Here is an 18,120-nt window from a genome sequence, read left to right as displayed (position 1 = left end):
CATCAGTGAAATTCAGTGTTCACATAATGGATATAGCAAAGGCCACTGGCTCATGATACTCTGCTAATGTAACTCAATCCTGACCTTCATTTACAGCCCCTGTGGGTAATTCATTGTCCAGTCCTTATCTCTCAGCAGACAGTGCTAGTTGATGTGCTTTGTTGTATGGCTACTTTTCCAGGAGAAAATGGGGTGAAATAGCTACTTTATTTCACTTAGGTGACTAGATCTTCCTGGAAACACCTCATATTTCCTCATTACATGTTGGTGTTTTTCCACCTATTGGCAGGAAATGCTGGGAACTCCAGAAACTCTGTGACAAAAGCATCAGTTTCTCCTGCTACTCCCTCTTCAGTGTTTCCTACCTCGTGAGTCTTCACAGCACATCCAAGAATGAAGGGGCAGTTGAGCTCCCCCCAGGCAAAGAAAGGTGGGGAGCCACACTCCTCTTTCTCTAAGCATATGTGTACGGTGGAGCTGGAAGGTGTAACTTCCAGTTCAAGGAGACATATCTGTTCTAGCTGTGATTAAGCTAGCGAGCTAAAAATAGAAGTGTCACCACAGTGGAACACATGACAGGAAAGGCTTGTTAGTTAAGTACGTACCAGGATCATATTCGGGGTAACTACATTTCTGTTCTTAGCATGTTAGCTCATGTATGTCTCCTCAAGCTGGAATTCACACCTTCCAGCTCCAGTATAGATACACCCTAATTCTGCTTGACTGCATTTTAATGTTTTCTAATATTTTTTATTCGTACTCTAGTTACAGACAATACAAATCTCATACCTGCTCTGCTGAGTGACTCTTGAATATACATATGCATAAACTGAATACCAAACAGTTCCCGTTCCTCCTCCTCTTCAGTATTCTTGCATGGGGGAAGTGTTACCTGCAGCTGCAGTGGGTTGTCTCTGAAGTTGACAAATCTGGTAATTCAACAGAAAACATGACTCTTGGAGGTCCTTTCCCCCCCGACAGAGAACAACTGTTTGAAAACTAAATTAGGCTTCACTGAACAGTGCTTCAGCAAAAGAAAATGTAATTAAGGGCAATTTCTCAGGACATTATCTTTCAAGTAGTTTCTCTACTTAATGGTAGTGTGTTATGTGTTTTTCTTAACTGATTTAGAAATAGTCTTCATCTGAACATTTATTTACATCACTTCTTAAAATGGTTTCTGTGCCAAACTTGTAGTTTGTGCAGTTTAACAAGGAATCCCTATCATGTTTAATATTTTGTGCACACACTTGAAAATATAGGCCTTAGTACCTGTGATCAGTGCCAAGGCCAGTTCAAGCAAATCTAGGATCTCCAGTGAACAAATTCAGGTGTTCTTACTATCCCTATGTTTATTTAAGTACATGTTTGTACTGCACAGTAAGATAACGTTATACATTTTCATAATATTTTGACATCCGGATACAGAAGCAAATGTTTACTCTGAAACCGGAACAAAATATTAAAATTAGATCTATTGCACATGAGAATTTTTATTTTTGGTCATGAAAACCTGCTGCAGAGTTTATGCATCTCTAGATATAGTAGCATCCCCAAATAACTTGAAACCTAGGATTTGCCATACTACATCAGACCAGGTGGGTATGAACTCAACTGACTATCCCGAGCCCCCGCTCACGCTACCTGGCTGCACTGCTATTTTTATCGTAGTAGCTCAAGCAGCGGTTGCACAGGTACGTGTACGCAAGCTGGGAATTACACCCTCAGCTTCCAGTGGAGACATAGCCTTAGTCTGGTATCCTGTCTCTGAGAATGGTGAATACCAAATACTTAAGAGAAAGCAACAAGAACCCTGCCATAGTGAATAAAAAAACAATCTGCCCATGAGGATTCGAAATGAGTTTTCCCCTGTCAGTTCCTAGTTAGCATCTTGAAGCATTAAGATTTATAGCTCACACATTTTTATCCTCAAATGTAAACAGATATTCTCATTCATATCCTAATATCCTTTTTTGAAGGATTTTAGGTTCCTGACCTCACTGATACCTTGTGGCAGTGAATTCCCCAGGTGAAATATATGTTTTATAAAAAGTTCTCCTTTTATTAGTTTTTAATTGTTGCTTTTCAATTTTTGTCCCTTGTTCTTGTGTTATGAGAGAGGCTAAAATAGTGGTGCCCAACTGTTCCACTGAAAGCCAGCATCCACAACCCTCACAGATCAAGAAGAGCCTAAAGATTCCTTTAATCTTTGGGACTCTAAATATTTACATTTGCAATAAATCCATTTGGTGAAATGAAGGAACTCAATACTGTCACAAAACTTTCTGGGCCAGATTCTCACCTGGCATAAATCTGTAGTTCCACTGATTTCAATGGAGCTATACCAGTTCACACCAGCTGAGGATCTGGCTCCCTATCTCCTCTTTGTTATGCAGCAGTCTGCACCATATGATATAGGGCAATTTTTAAAGGCAGCCTTCAGGTGCCTGCAGTGTTGCTGATATTTTACCTGAGATTTGTCATTTGTTGCATGCAAGCAGGAATATCCCGGAGTTTGTTGTTGCTGAGGACAAGCGTACTCAGATTTTTCATATTACTGATGGTTTCTGGTAAATGGGTTATTTCATTCCGTTGGAGCCATAAAGTATGTAGGTTCTCCATTCTGTAGAAGTAGAGGTTTCTACAATTAATCCAGCATTAGGGAATACTTGATGATTAACCATTAATTTAAAGGAGTTGATTCACTTCAACAGTCGTGTATCTGATATAAAGAATGCAGTAACGCTTAACAGTCTTGGAGCATGTGTAATTCTGTGGGCAAGTTAATGACAGAAAGGTAAGGGAGGTGTCATTTGATTCATAAAATCTACAAAATCATAATTTGAGTGATTTCATCTGAACATTATTTATATCACTTCTTAAAACGGTTCCTATGTTGAATATGTAGTTTGTACAGTTTAACAGAGAGCTGGGCTAACTAGTGGGATGACTAAGTTTGAAGGGGATGCAGAAATTGGCATCTGCATCCTTGGCTCATGCACATGTTCAATGGTGTCACCCTACGGTATAGTAGAAGGGATGTGCTGCCCTCCCCGGCTCCCAGCTCCACACCACTGGTTGGTGGAAATTTTGATGATACAGTGTGATACATTTGAAAGCCTTTTCTCCCACAGACACAAAAGTACCAAATATGGCAAACCTAGAACAATTATGTAGAACATATTGTAGATATATATTCAAGAAAATCAACTTTTTAAATTATATTTTAACATAGGGATGCATTGATTGTCTAAAAAGGACATTAATCTTAGGAACACAGGTTGAAGATAGGTTTCAGAGTTGAAAATTTCTACAGCAAGATTTAACTTGACAACAGGAATTTAATGTCTTATTAAGTATCAACTCAGTTACAAGCAATTTTCCTTCTGAACAAAAAAAAAAATTAGTTCTCGTAATGAAATATTCTGCTTTGAGATATTCCAGTTATTTTAACAGTATAAGTAGATGCCATTTTAGAATAAGCAGCGCAATGTTAAGTAGCTTGCTTTATTTTGTTATAAAGTCAACTTTGATACTTGTTAATATTTTAGAACAGAGTTGGGTAACTAGATTTTCAGTGCAATGGAATTAAAACTAAGAATGTTTTTTTACCTGTCAATGGTATCAGGGAGTTGCTGAAGTTTGTTGCTCCCCATGTCTAACCATTCTAGACTTGGCATGTTCAGGAGAGCTGAAGGGATGGTAGTAAACTGGTTCATACTCAGATCTACATGGTAAAGCTTCTTTAGGTCACTGAGCTAAATAGAAAAGGGAAGACTCATTAATATGATTCCTTACTGCACAGTCTGTACAAATGTGCATTAAGTGGTGTTCCATCAGAGCTGCTATTTAACCATCTTGGCCACAAAGACAGAAAAATTCTGAAAATACAACATGTTCTGGAATCCATGCCAGACAAGTGATTCTGAGTTGTATGAGATAAGACAGAGGGCCAGAATCTCATTTACACTATTGCTCCAGTGATGTAAAGGGACTTCAGCATAAATAAGAATCTGGTCTAGAGTCTTAAAATTTTTTTTGGTCAGGAAACATTCACTTGACTTCATAAAATAGGGTGACCAGACAGCAAGTGTGAAAAATTGGGACAGGGAGTGGGGGGTAATAGGATCCTATATAAGACAAAGCCCCAAATATCAGGACTGTCCCTATAAAATCAGGACGTCTGGTCACCCTATTATAAAATATTGCTAACATTGCTAGTCAAACCACAGCCAGATAAATTTGGTAATGTCTGGTATTCAGTTAATATTCTATATTTATTTATTTTAAAGCTGCCCATTTGTCAGTTTTACAGACTTAATGTTTGGACTTAATTCTGCAAGGCACTGAGCACCCTCAGTCTCCAGTAAAGTCTGTGGGAATTGAGGTTACTTTAATACCTGTCAGTGGTATAATTTTTGTAACAAATAAATATCAGAAGTATTTCGTTACTTTGTAGCCATGGGACTGATACGGAGATATGGATCCCTTTTCACATGTATGTCATCGGTTACGATTCAGCCCAGGTAAGCAGAGAGCAAAAGTTATTACACTCAGCTGTTCTGTATCTGTGAAAGGAGTTAATTCACTTCCTTGTGCACATGCAGTTGTCTGTTTCACACAAATCACTATCACAAGCAACAGTATTTGTAGAGAGACCAGTAATTGAATGGGGAGGGAATGAACTATGCCAGGGTGGCCAAACTTACTCACCCTCCAAGCCACATGACAATCTTCAGAAGTTCGAGAGATGGGATGCGCCTGCCGAGGCTCAGGGCTTCAGCCATGCAGGAGCTGCCTGGCAGAGCTCAGGGCTTCAGCCCCGCTTCTGCTGAAGCCCCAAGTGCTGGCAAGCATGCCCCACGAGGCCGAAGCCCCTAGCCCAACCACCCTGCCGCAGGGCAGAAGCCCTAAGCTCTCCCCTAACCCCAATCTGGTAGGCAGAGAATTGGGGAGGGTATGGGGGATCCGCAAGCCACACTGTAACTGTAAAATAGCCACCTATGATTCGCGAGCCACAGTTTGGCCACCCTGAACTATGCTCTCACCCTTAAAGGTGACTTCTCTAAGGTCATCTTGAGCCAGTGGGCCAGATCCTCAGCTGGTGTAAAACAGCATAGTTTAATTAAAATCAATGGCCTGATGCCAGTTTACACCAGCTAAGCTGCTGGCCTATTATTTATATACTCCCCTGTAAGCCTTTGCAAAATTAGGCTCAGTTTCTGCCAATATTTAGTTACTCATGTGGTTAGTCCCATTGGCTCCCATGGAACTATTCATATAAACAAAGTTTATGCATATTGTTAAATATTTGTAAAATCAATGTTTTAAAAATAAAGTGAAAACAACCCATCTATTAGACAGTTCGTGCAAGACTTTCCAGTGGAAGTGTACTATGTCATTTTAAAGTCTAGAAGAAAACAGAAGTTCACATTTTTTTTCCTGAGAATAATTTTTTTAGCTAGTGAAAACATTTAATAGATACCTATAAATAAAAGTAATGGTTCTTCTCAAACCTGAAGTGGAAGGTCACAGATATCCCTGTTCACAGCCAGTTCCAGTCTTCCCAGGCTGATGCAGTTACTTAGCTCTTTCGGAACAGATTTAATTTTATTATAACTGAGAAGCAGCTCTTGGAGGTTAGGCAGTTGGCCTGCAAAGGCAATAATCAAAGAGAATGCACCTGAATATTGGGTCTGAGGAATAAATTAAACCTTTCAGCTGTGAAGTACAGGGGTTAAACCTTACTTTATTGTGTTGGCTCATTAGTGCCATTAGTTGGCTCCATGTAGTGTGAGTGCTCTTGGTCTACTTGAAATAAAGACGCAGTTAATGAAAATTATGGGATTTGGTGTGATGGCTGCTTAATCCAGAAGCAGTGCTCCAACTGAGGCTTGGTCTACACTATGGGGTTAGGTCGAATTTAGCCGCATTAGGTCGATTTAAGAATGACTGCGTCCACACAACCAACCCCATTCCATCGACTTAAAGGGCTCTTAAAATGGACTTTTGTACTCCTCCCCAATGAGGGAAGTAGCGCTAAAATAGACCTTGCTGGGTCGAATTTGGGGTAGTGTGGACGCAAATCGACGGTATTGGCCTCAGGGAGCTATCCCAGAGTGCTCAATTGTGACTGCTCTGGACAGCACTTTGAACTCTGATGCACTAGACAGGTACACAGGAAAAGCCCCAGGAACTTTTTGAATTTCATTTCCTGTTTGGTCAGTGTGGCAAACTCAGCAGCACTGGTGACCATGCAGTCCCCCCAGAATTGCAAACGAGCTCCAGCATGGACCAAAAGGGAGACACTGGATCTGATTGCTGTATGGGGAGAAGCATCTGTGCAGGCCAAACTCCGATCAAAAAGAAGAAATGCAAATATATTTGCCAAAATCTCACAGGGCATGTTGGACAGAGGCTACAACAGGGACACACAGCAGTGCTACTTGAAAGTTAAGGAGCTCAGGCAAGCCTACCAAAAGACAAAGGAGGCAAACGGTTGCTCCGGGTCAGAGCCCCATACATGCCGCTTCTATGATCAGCTGCATGGCATTCTAGGAGGGGACCCTACCACTACCCCACCACTGTCCGTCAACACCTGCAAGGGGGGGAGTCTCACACAACAGAGAGGAGGATTTGGGGGATGAGGAGGAGGAGGAGGAGGAGAATGCACAGCAGGCAAGCGGTGAATCCGTTCTCCCCAGCAGCCAGGACCTTTTCATCACCCTGGAGCCAATACCCTCCCTAGGCGGGATCCCCGACCCCGAAGCCAGAGAAGGCACCTCTGGTGAGTGAACATTTGTAACTACAGTACAGGGTTTAAAAGCAATTGTGTTTAATGTTTGATTTGCCCTGAAGAATTGGGATGATCTCCTGGAGGTACTCTGAAAGCCTTTGCAGAAGGTTTCTGGGGAGGGCTGCCTTATTTCCTACTCCACGGTATGACACTTTACTACACCAAGCCAGTAGCAAGTATTTTGGAGTCACTGCAGCACAAAGCATGGCAGCGAATGGTCCTGGGTTTTGGTCGCATTCAAGCAACGTTCGGTGTATATCTTTCTGTGTTAGCCTCAGTAGAGTGATATCATTCATGGTCACCTGGTTGAAATAGGGAAATTTTTGTAAGGGAACAGTAAAAGGACCCTGTTCATGCTGGGCTGTTTGCGCTTGGCTAAAAGGGATCATCCTGGAGAATAGACACGTGGTGGAGTGGGGGGAGGTGTGTGCTGCACATCCACCCGAAAACCGCAACCCCTCCTTTTAAATGTGAAACCCAATCCATTGCTTGCTCTGGGAAAGGAGGGCACTGCAGTTTGAAAACATTCCCACATGTTATGAAGGCATAAGAAGCCAACCCTGCGTACCAAAAGGCTTACCATGGCTGACTGGAAACCGAATTCTGTTGCCCAGCCGTGTGTGATGGGTCACCATACCGGCAGGTGCTCAATATAAACGGTCAAATGGGACCTTGTACCTAAAGCACATGTGCTGTCTGCTGTGAATTGCTTGATTCACTGTGAAAGAGTCTCCCTTTTGTTCTCAGAAATGTATCATCTTAAATTTTACTCTCCCTTTTTATCTCTTCCCAGGTGCAAATGTTTCTACGCTCCCCCATCATCTCCGTCCCAGAGGCTATCGCAGATTAGAAGGCGAAAAAAACGCACTCGCAATGACATGTTTTCCGAGCTCATGCAGTCCTCCTGTACTGATAGGGCACAGCTTAATGCATGGAGGCATTCAGTGGCAGAGACCAGGAAAGAATTAAGTGAGCGCAAAGAGCGGAGGCAGGACACGATGCTGAGGCTAATGCGGGAGCAAACGGACATGATGAAAGGTTTCAGAGTAGCAGCCATGTTAGTCTGTATTTGCAAAAAGAAAAGGAGTACTTATGGCACCTTAGAGACTAACAGATTTATTTGAGCATAAGCTTTCGTGAGCTACAGTGCATCCGATGAAGTGAGCTGTAGCTCACGAAAGCTTATGCTCAAATAAATTTGTTCATCTCTAAAGTGCCACAAGTACTCCTTTTCTTTTTGGACATGATGAAGTGTCTGTTGGGGGAGCAAACGGAGATGATGAAGCGTCTGTTGGAGCTGCAGGAAACCCAACAGGAGCACAGACCCCCGCTGCATAACCGCATGCCGTCCTCCCCCAGTTCCATAGCCGCCTCACCCAAATGCCCAAAAACATGGGGGGCGAGGCTCTGTGCAACCAGCCACTCCACTCCAGAGGATAGCCCAAGCAACAGAAGGCTGTCATTCAAACAGTTTGTTTATTGTAGCCACACTAAAAATCAATGTGGCCTTGTCCTTCCCTTCTCCCGCACCCCACCTGGGCTACCTTGTCCGTTATCTCATTTTTGTTTTAATTAATAAAGAAAGAATGCATGGTTTCAAAACAATAGTTACTTTATTTAGAAGTGGGGAGGGTGGTTGGCTTACAGGGAATTAAAATGAGCAAAGGGGGTGGGTTTGCATCAAGGAGAAACACACACAACTGACACACCGAAGCCTGGCCAGTCATGAAACTGGTTTTCAAAGCCTCTCTGATGCACAGCGCGCCTTGCCGTGCTCTTCTAATTGCCCTGCTGTCTGGCTGCTCAAAATCGGACACCAGGCAATTTGCCTCAACCTCCCACCCTGCCATAAATGTCTTCCCCCTTACTCTCACAGATATTATGGAGCACACAGCAAGCAGCAATAACAATAGGAATGTTGGTTGCGTTGAGGTCTGATCTAGTCAGCAAACAGCGCCAGCAAGCTTTTAAACGTCCAAAGGCACATTCTGTCACCATTCTGCACTTGCTCAGCCTATAGTTGAACTGCTCCTTACTACTGTCCAGGCTGCCTGTGTAAGGCTTCATGAGCCCTGGGAGCAAGGGGTAGGCTGGATCCCCAAGGATAACTATTGGCATTTCAACATCCCCAATGGTAATTTTCTGGTCTGGGAAGTAAGTCCCTTCTTGCAGCTGCTTGAAAAGCCCGGAGTTCCTAAATATGCGAGCGTCATTCATCTTTCTTGGCCATCCCACGTTGATGTCCGTGAAACGTCCCTTGTGATCCACCAGTGCTTGCAGCACCATTAAGAAGTACCCTTTGCGGTTCACATACTGGTTGGCAAGGTGGTCCAATGCCAAGATGGGGATATGCGTTCTATCGCCCCACCACAGTTTGGGAACCCCATTGCAGCAAAGCCATCCAGTATGACCAGCACATTTCCCATAGTTACTGCCCTTGATAACAGAACGTCAATGATTGCATTGGCTGCTTGGATCACAGCAGCCCCCACAGTAGATTTGCCCACTCCAAATTGATTCCTGACTGACCGGTAGCAGTCAGGCATTGCAAGTTTCCACATGGCTATCGCCACTCGCTTCTCAACTGTCAGGGCAGCTCTCATCTTGGTATTCCTGCACTTCGGGGTGGGGGACAGCAACTCACAGAGTTCCAGGAAAGTGGCCTTATGCGTGCAAAAGTTTCACAGCCACTGTGAATCATCCCATACCTGCAACACTATGTGGTCCCACCAGTCTGCATTTGTTTGCCTGGCCCAGAATCAGTGTTCCACTGTATCAACCAGCCCCACTGCCGCCATGAGGTCCCAATTGCCACAGCCCGTGCTTTCAGGAACATCTGTGTCCATGTCCTCATCAAAATCCTCCTCTTGCTGGCATCTCTTAGCCCGGTTCTGTATATACTCCAGGATAATGCGCAATGTGTTTACAATGCTCACAACAGCAGCGGTGACGGTGAGCTGAGCGTGCTCCATGCTTGCAGTGGTATGGCGTCTGCACGAGTAACCCAGGAAAAAAGGCACAAAATGATTGTCTACCGTTGCTTTCACGGAGGGAGGGGCGACTTACGACATGTACCCAAAACCACCTGCAACAATGTATTTGCCCCATCAGGCACTGGGAGCTTAACCCAGAATTCCAATGGGCAGCAGAGACTGCGGGAACTGTGGGATAGCTCTGTAAGTCGATCCTAGCGATCCGCTGACTTAATGCGCTTAGTGGAGACATACGCAATCGACTGTATAAAATCAATTTCTAAAAATCGACTTCTATAAAATCGACCTAATTTTGTAGTGTAGACATACCCCCAGTAACACAGAATGGCTTGTTTTTGTTGTTGTTTTTAAATACCACTTACCAATCTCTTTAGGTACCTTTTCAATGGCATTTCGGGATAGGTCCAGTACAATGAGATTTTGAAACCTTCCAATGAATTCAGGAATTTTCACCAAACTAATTCTGTGAAGCTGCCATTCCTGAAGGTGGTTCAGTTTCAGTAAGCAAGAAGGTAACATCTAAAAATAATAAAAAATAAAATCAGAAGGAAATTCCACTGAGTTTATGGAATGAAAATAGACTAATTGTTAGTATAGGAAGATTTTGGAAACATGGACATTTAGAGTTACGCTAGAGAGGAAGGAAACAGTTTTGTTTTTCTGATCAGTAGACCATATAACATGCAAAAATTAATTCCCATTACACCTCAAGAATAACCAGCCCTTCTGTTTGCATCTAGAACTTAGGCACCTGCACTGCTAAGACAGCAATGCAAGATCCCAGAACCAAAACAAACAAAAATGTTTGAACTTAAATGATGTTTAGTGTCTGTCATGTGGATTTTATAACATCTGTTCAAAACAAAATGACATTGTTAGGTAACTGCACTGTAGAATGTATTTACATGTTTTATATTTAAAAAGGTATATTTTATATACCTATAACTTCCAAGATTGTACAACATTTCTAAATAATTGCTAGCTATAAAATGATTATAGAATAGATTTAGTAATTTAGTTTGAAATTCATTGCTCTGAGTGGGTTACACAGGATTTGTGTGGGATGGAGGGACTGTGGTTTGTAGGGAATTAAATCTTTCCCAAACTGCTGTGTAGGACATATCACCTCCCTGGACTGGAGCAGGCACCATGGCTGTTACAGTGTAAGCTGAAGTCACACCTTCACCAGCCTGTACCTGATCCAACTCCCATCAATGCCAATGGAAAGATTCCCAGTGACTTAAAAGGAAAATTGGCTCAGGCATGTTGTCTTCAACTTCTCCTTCATGGTGGACACTGGAACTAGCATAAAGCCAGTACTGCAACCTGCAGGGATTCGCAGGGTCCACCCTGCCACATACTCTGCAGCTGCCCTCCTTTCATGCACTGGAACCACAGTGGTCCCACTGTTCTGAGAGCCTCTATGCCATTGGATGAATTTCACCCTTAGAAAGAGAAGAGAAAAAACCCCAAGAAATCTTTTCATTTTGTTACAACGTGACTTTCACATTACAATATATATCTGTGTAGTTCGGGGGCATTAGCAAAATTAATACTTCTTGAATTAAATGCATAAGACATAAAATACCATTAAGTTTTCCTGTTCATGTTGGAAGACTTTCTGGCCTGTGGGTTAGTGGTGAAATTACTTAGCATTCAATATTCTTCTGTTAGAGTAAGCAAGTTTAATTTCAATACAATCAGGTTTTATTTACATTCACAGCAATAATTCAACTCTCTGTCCCTGATCATCTGTGTACTGTGCTGAGCATATTTTGGGTACTTAATAGAGGAAAAGTAATATAAGTAGCTGGGCTAAAGATGTAAAATAGCTTAACTCTGTAATTCACTAACCATGCAACCCAAACAATTTCCTATTAATATTACCTTCCATTCTTCTTGTTCTATCTTTAATATAACCCTTCCATCTGCAGTGATGACTTTTTCTTTGAGCTTGGCTAAACTGACTCTTTCTTCCCAGACAAGCGTCAGTCTACAAAACAAAGAACTCTTTTTAGTTGTGCAGCTATTAATATGAGCAACATTTACTATCCTATTTTGATTGCCTCTTTTTGGCGAGAAGCCTTCATGGAGGTCAGACAAGTATTTATCTTCATGGGATGCTAGATACGCTTTGGGAGGGCTGGAAATGTAGCAGTTCATTGGCTTAGAGCATTTACAGGCATTCTAATGTTTTGGGTAATGTAAAATGTTTTGCAATTTTGTGAAATCATATTTTAAAATCTGTATGAAGTCAATTATTTTATAGAGATAAACTAACTTCTTCCATCAAGTTTTATAATGTTTCACCAAAAACAACAGGGGAAAAAAATAATGTAAGGGGACTGACCCAGAGATCATTCATTTTAAGGAGAGCTTGTAGTTTTTTTATGGGTGGGAGAAGCACTAAACTTCCTTAATCTTTTCACTTACACAGCCTCTAGCTGCTATAACATAGATTATCCATCCACAGACAGCAATCTGGTCACAGACAAAGGAGAGTTGACTTCTTTACATCCATATGTATGAAGTCAGCTTGAATTCAAGTAAAGTTCATGCAAGTCATCATAGACTAATAACTAAAGTTAAGAGATCAAAATAATATTAAGTGGAGACTGTTTCTAAATGGAGGGCACTTGTCAACAACTTGTGCTATAAAAACATGAAGAATTTCTTTAACACTAGTGCAACTCTATGAAGACAGTGGACACTATTGTAGTTTGATATATATGCCAGTAGAATCAGTAGATGCACTAATTTCTATCTTCAGTTGAACGTAATTCTCTGGTAAACCTGAGTCTACAATCAGATTCCTTTCAATGAGAATTTTAACAGAGCAAAAATTGCAGGATTGGATCTTGCATGTTCCAGAAAAGACCAACCATATCTCCTGTGTTTAGTTTCACATTTCTTCCTAACTGCTTAGGAACATACCTGCCTATAGCCCTCTGTCTGAATTCCTTTTCCTTCCGTAGTTCTTCATTTATTTTCTGAATTCTCACTTCCCAAAGTGTCTTAACAGCAGAGAACGATCCAATGCATGGTGCAGTTTCAGTCATGGTTCTTACACATTCCAGTTCGGCCATAGGTATCTGCTTTTGAATAGTAGTACACTGATTGCCATCATCATTATAATCCAACATATGAGCTGGACATGCCAGAAGGAGACATCAAGGTAAAAAAATTGATATGCCTGTTTGATTAATTAAACACAATCAATCAGTGAGCAGAGCTGATGGAACTCACATCAACTGACTCCTGTCATGTATATAGAATATTTAATCATGTGTTCCTAGTTACCTCGTCGTATAATACAAGAATAAGGAGAGAAGAACAGCCATACTGGGTCAGACCAAAGGTCCATCTAGCCCAGTATCCTGTCTTCCGACAGTGGCCAATGCCAGGTGCCCCAGAGCGAATGAACAGAACAGGTAATCATCAAGTGATCCATCCCCTGTCACCCATTCCCAGCTTCTGGCAAAGAGAGGCTAGGGACACCATCCCTGCCCATCCTGGCTAATAGCCATTGGGGGATCGATCTTCCATGAACTTATCTAATTATTTTTTGAATCCTGTTATAGTCTTGGCCATCACAACATCCTCTGGCAAGGAGTTCCACAGGTTGACTGTGTGTAGTGTGGAAAAATACTTCCTTTTGTTTGTTTTAAACCTGCTGCCTATTAATTTCATTTGGAGATCCCTAGTTCTTGTGTTATGAGGAGTAAATAACACTTCCGTATTTACTTTCTCCATACCAGTCATGACTTTATAGACCTCTATCATATCCCCCCTTAGTTGTCTCTTTTCCCAGTCTTAGTAATCTCTCCTCATACGGAAGCCGTTCCATACCCCTAATAATTTTTGTTGCTCTTTTCTGACCCTTTTCCAATTCCAATATTCAATTAAGTTGAAAGGTAAAAACAGCGAGAAGATCATACATTCTACTCAGCACAGAATTAGCCTGTGGAATTCACTGCCATGAGCTGTCATTGAGTCCAAGAGCTTGGTAGGATTCAAAAAAGGTCAGAGTCTAATACAGATTGTGAGAACATCCACAGTGACATAAACCAAGATTAAAAAGTATAAGGGTTAACCTTTATGCTTCAGGGGATCAGTCAACCACTAATTGCCTGGGGTTAGGAAGAAAGCTGCCATATAGGCCAGCTACTAATAATAGCCTGTTCGAAGGCTTCTTGAACATTCTGGTACTAGTCCCCGACAGGAAGGACACCTGGTCATTCCTCTGCTCCTGTCTGGAACGGTTCCTCTCAGCCACTCTTGTATCGGGTTTTTGTATTCTAGTAATGGGCTAGAACCATGAAGTTCAGATCTGGCACTGAACTCTCCCAAAGTTTGGGGCAGGGTTAGATTGGGGTTCAGGATGGGCATATAGATTTGCAGGTCTCTGTAGTAATGCTAAGCCCACACTAAACATTGCATCTCATTTTTTATTATAAATGCCTCCTACTTGGTGGGAGAGAGAGAGGGAATACTGTCTCAAACACCCAGCTCCAGTCTGAAAAGCCTGAGAATGTTTTTTCAGCCAGATAGACAGCTTGCCCTCCAACAACGAAAGGGGAATATCAGTCTTTTCCCTATAAGTATCTTTCTTCCAATGGCCAGTGCAGAGTCACTTGTTTGAAGGAATCTTTCCCAGCATGCTTTTCTTTTAGCTGGCCTTTTAAATGTGGCAGAGCCAAATCAGCTGCTGCACTACAATGGCTATTTGGTACCTACTTGCTAGATATTTCTGCATCCAAGCTGATAAGTATTCCTGCTATGTTTTCCCTTTCTCTTATTATTGCAGTGGTGTATCAATAGCCAGATTGTATATAGGGACTTACATCAAAGAAATATAGAAGAATACAAAAAGGTAGAAAAAGTATAAAGAAATGAACACTTGAAAATGGCTCCTCATTGGAAAGAAAGTATAGACTGGAGAATGAAGTTCCTCTGGAGCTACACTGATGTAAAAAAGAATTTGGCCCAACTATTTTTGCACTGCTAATGCTTAACGTGCTGTCAGAATAGAAGCATTGAGGGGAAGATGGAGGTTTTGACAGCTGGGGCTGCTGATGCCCAGGAAGGTGTGAGAGGTAGTTTGGTTTTGGCGCTCCCAAAAAGTAGCTAAGGCTTTTTTTGCAATGGAGAATGGATACATCTTCCTCTTCTTCTCTCCCCCCCATGGGTATGAACACAAACATCCTGATGTATATTCGGGGATTAACTCCCCACCCCAGTAGCCCTTACCAGTAACCAGCTATGCACTGCTCCTCATCCCAATATCTGCGTTTGCACCCAACATGACTATACACATTAGCTAAAGGTTTCTGTTAAATGATTCATAACTGAATTTAAATTATTATTAGTAGGCTTCAGAGTTAACTCTCATGGAGACAGCTCAGTCAGTTCCTGCTTCTCATAACTATTATTTTAGGCTGTTTGGAGACTGGGAAAACAACATTCCAGCAGTTGACATTAGTTCAAATTCCTGTACTATAAACTTATGTCATGTCAGGAACTGTATTTGCTACCTAACTTAAGGGGCCCCCAACCCCTGACTGGGACTTCCAATGCTACTTGTAATACTAAAAATTTGAAGGTTTTTCTGGCCATCTATTTTAAAATTAAAACTTAGTTTTTGGATCACTGTTCTGTGGCAGATGGTGGATTCTTCAGTAAATTGCACAGCTACAGAAATCATGGAACACATGAGGCCCCAAGTATAGGCTTTTGTTTTCAAACAGATGTAAGTATGTAACGAGAAGACTATGAAAAGCTGAAAGAAGAACGTTTTGACCCCACCCTTTATCCTTCTTTCTGGTAGACACGATAATACAATAGCGATCATGAACTGCCAGCAATTCAGAAGTGCATTCACAATTTTAGCTGTAAAATAACTGCAAATGTACTGTCTTTTAACCAGAGCTCCTGCCCGTGATCACCTCCCCACATTCACTTCCAGACATATGGAAGCATTTTAGAACTTACCTAAATCATTTGATGTATTCACAGATTTTCCACGACTCATTGATTTCTGTGCAAGAGCAGAGCGAGGTTATGAATCTTGTCTGTGTTACTAATGTCTGTCTCTGATACAGACTCCAATTAAGTGAAATGTAATGCAGCCCAGTTCTAATTTTAATCCATGACATTGCTGGGATATCACATGGGACTACTTTGCAAAGCCACAGAGCATTTATCACTGAATGTCTTGCCATTTTTTTGGAACACAATAAGCTGTGTAAACTGTTTATGGAATAAACAAACACAACAAACACAAATATCAATACTTGTGATCAAAAAGAACCAGTTAATATAGTTGCTATGCCAAATAACACAAATCTAAACAAACTAGATTAGAGTTAGAATGACAATAGTTTGCTTTATACTGGCAATGCTTTGCTGCAAATAACACAGTTACAGAAAAATATTAAATATTTGGCTACTGTGAAAAGTATTATAAAGCAAAATTAAACCCTAAAATGCACTATATTTGGAAGAAAAAAGGGTTGCTTTATATTGTTCTGCTCAGTTACTGTTGTAGTAAATTTAAACATATGTGAAATTCCCAGACACTCTGCTATGCATTTCTTTCTTTTCACAATAAAGTCCAGGGTACCCGCTGAACAGCGATAGTACTGAACCAAGAAGTAGTTCACTCAGTGCTTCTGGATGCAGAAGGAAGAATTTGAGATGTTTTGTTTTTGCTGGGTTTTGGGTTTTTTTAAAAACTTTCATAAAGGGCCATATTGTCCTCCATGCAGGAAAAACCTGCACAGGAAACTGAGTTTTACCTTGCAGGTATGATCCATCATGGGAGCTTGGATTAGTACAGGCAGAAGTTCGTCCTCTAAAACAGTGGTCTCCAAACTGGGGTGCGCGAGATAATTCCAGGGGGTGCATGGCAGCAGTAGTGCTGCCGGATGGCCCTTCACCGTTTTTTTTCTTTGGCGGCAGCTCTGCACGTCCGCGGCTGGTGTTCCCCTCTGGTGGCCCGCCTGCAGCAGGTCTTCCGTTCTTCTTCCGTGGGTGGCGCGCCTGCGGCAGGTCTTCCAGTCTTCTTCCGTCTGAGGCAGGTCACCCTGGGGGTGCGCGAGCCAAAAAGTTTGGAGACCACTGCTCTAAAATGATGGCTTTGTTGAAATCAGTATGAATCACAGGACACACAGCTCTCAGATGACCATCTGCTTTTCCCAAGGCAGTATAGTTCTCTCAGGAGAGTTTAGCTATTCTCTGGGACCATGGGTCTCACTCTCTGGGAATAGGGATGTCATTAAGTTAAGAGAAAACCAGTGTACGACCAGTATGACAACATCATAACTATATTAGGCTTCACAATCCCAGTGGAAATAAAGGGATGTGATGCTGTGGGGATTGGTCTCCCGCTCCACTCCCTTTTCAGTCAGAAATCCCAACAGCTCATAGAACCTGCACAGAGGTTTCCACAGGATCAGGAGAAAGGGGAACTTGCATAGGAGATGCTGCTGTCCCTCCCTTCTACACTCCCACCCAAGCAGTACTTGACTGGGCTTCTCTTTGCATGACAATTCCATCTGATAAATATTAAAGGTGAGCTTTTTGGGAAGTGGGGTTTGTCTCTCTACCTCAAAAAAGAAGCAGGCCACAACCTCATGGATCCTCCAAGATCTGAGCACATCGCAGACATGGCTTCTGGAGAGGTCTGTCCCCAGAGATTCTGTGCCCCTATGCTGGCTCAGGGGCCCCCCTCTTTGAGCTCCCTGAAAGCACAGTCCCAACCTCAGGCATCCCTGGGACCTCCTGTGAAGTCTAACCCCTGCACTGATTCCCAATGGGCTTAAGGGAATTGTGCACCCGATTCCCAGCTCTGCCCATCTTGCCCACAGCCCATTGGATCCCAAGAGAGGGCTGTCTGAAGAACGGGACAGAAACCACAGATCACTGTTTGAAATAGAATCAGTAAAACGATGTCCTCCTTAATGACATTGCCCAAAAGAGTGCCGCTTGTGAACACAGTTTTTGTAATGTGGATTCATAACTATTATATCAAATCCTCATCAAATGGCCATGATTTCCTGTCACGACCAACCTGGGCCAGATTAGAACTTGTTCCATGTGAAGGTAAAAGGCTCCATAATCCATCACCAACCCCCGATCCCTGTTCGTTCCCCCCACATCCATTTTTAAAGATACCAACTGTACTCACTTTTCATTCTCTAAGATTTTTCTCTAATCTAGTTATTGAAAACTTTCCCAGTTTCCTTCCTGATTTAATTAACTACTCAGATAATTAGAGATGATTGCAGAAGATAGACTGCCCATTTTGTTAAGGATTTGACAGACAAAAAT

At 42.1% G+C, this 18,120-nt stretch overlaps 1 protein-coding gene across 1 annotated transcript; it reads right to left on the bottom strand.

The window, feature by feature from the left end:
- Positions 1–123: 123 nt before the first annotated feature.
- LRRC39 (leucine rich repeat containing 39) lies at positions 124–16,141 on the bottom strand. Its single transcript, XM_043521118.1, has 8 exons — positions 15,781–16,141; positions 12,724–12,937; positions 11,677–11,782; positions 10,152–10,308; positions 5,517–5,653; positions 3,613–3,758; positions 2,471–2,623; positions 124–929 (listed from the first exon to the last, which is right to left on the bottom strand). The coding sequence occupies exons 1-8, from the start codon at positions 15,818–15,820 to the stop codon at positions 731–733; spliced, it is 1,152 nt and encodes a 383-aa protein (XP_043377053.1). The 5' UTR covers positions 15,821–16,141; the 3' UTR covers positions 124–730.
- Positions 16,142–18,120: the final 1,979 nt, after the last annotated feature.

This window comes from Chelonia mydas, chromosome 8, assembly GCF_015237465.2.
Source record: "Chelonia mydas isolate rCheMyd1 chromosome 8, rCheMyd1.pri.v2, whole genome shotgun sequence".
In the NCBI taxonomy this organism is placed as follows: domain Eukaryota; kingdom Metazoa; phylum Chordata; order Testudines; family Cheloniidae; genus Chelonia; species Chelonia mydas.
The sequence above is the reverse complement of the archived record's forward strand: the minus strand, read 5'-3'. Positions and strand labels throughout refer to the sequence as shown.

What these genes read in the sequence shown, in the direction of transcription:
- LRRC39 (XM_043521118.1), bottom strand. Translation starts at nt 15,820, where the DNA reads ATGAGTCGTGGAAAATCTGTGAATACATCAAATGATTTAG. An exon ending in AGACAGAGGGCTATAGGCAG is followed by an intron (nt 11,783 to 12,723) that starts GTATGTTCCTAA and finishes TTTGTTTTGTAG; the next exon opens with ACTGACGCTTGTCTGGGAAG. An exon ending in CAACAAATGACAAATCTCAG is followed by an intron (nt 930 to 2,470) that starts GTAAAATATCAG and finishes TTGAATTACCAG; the next exon opens with ATTTGTCAACTTCAGAGACA.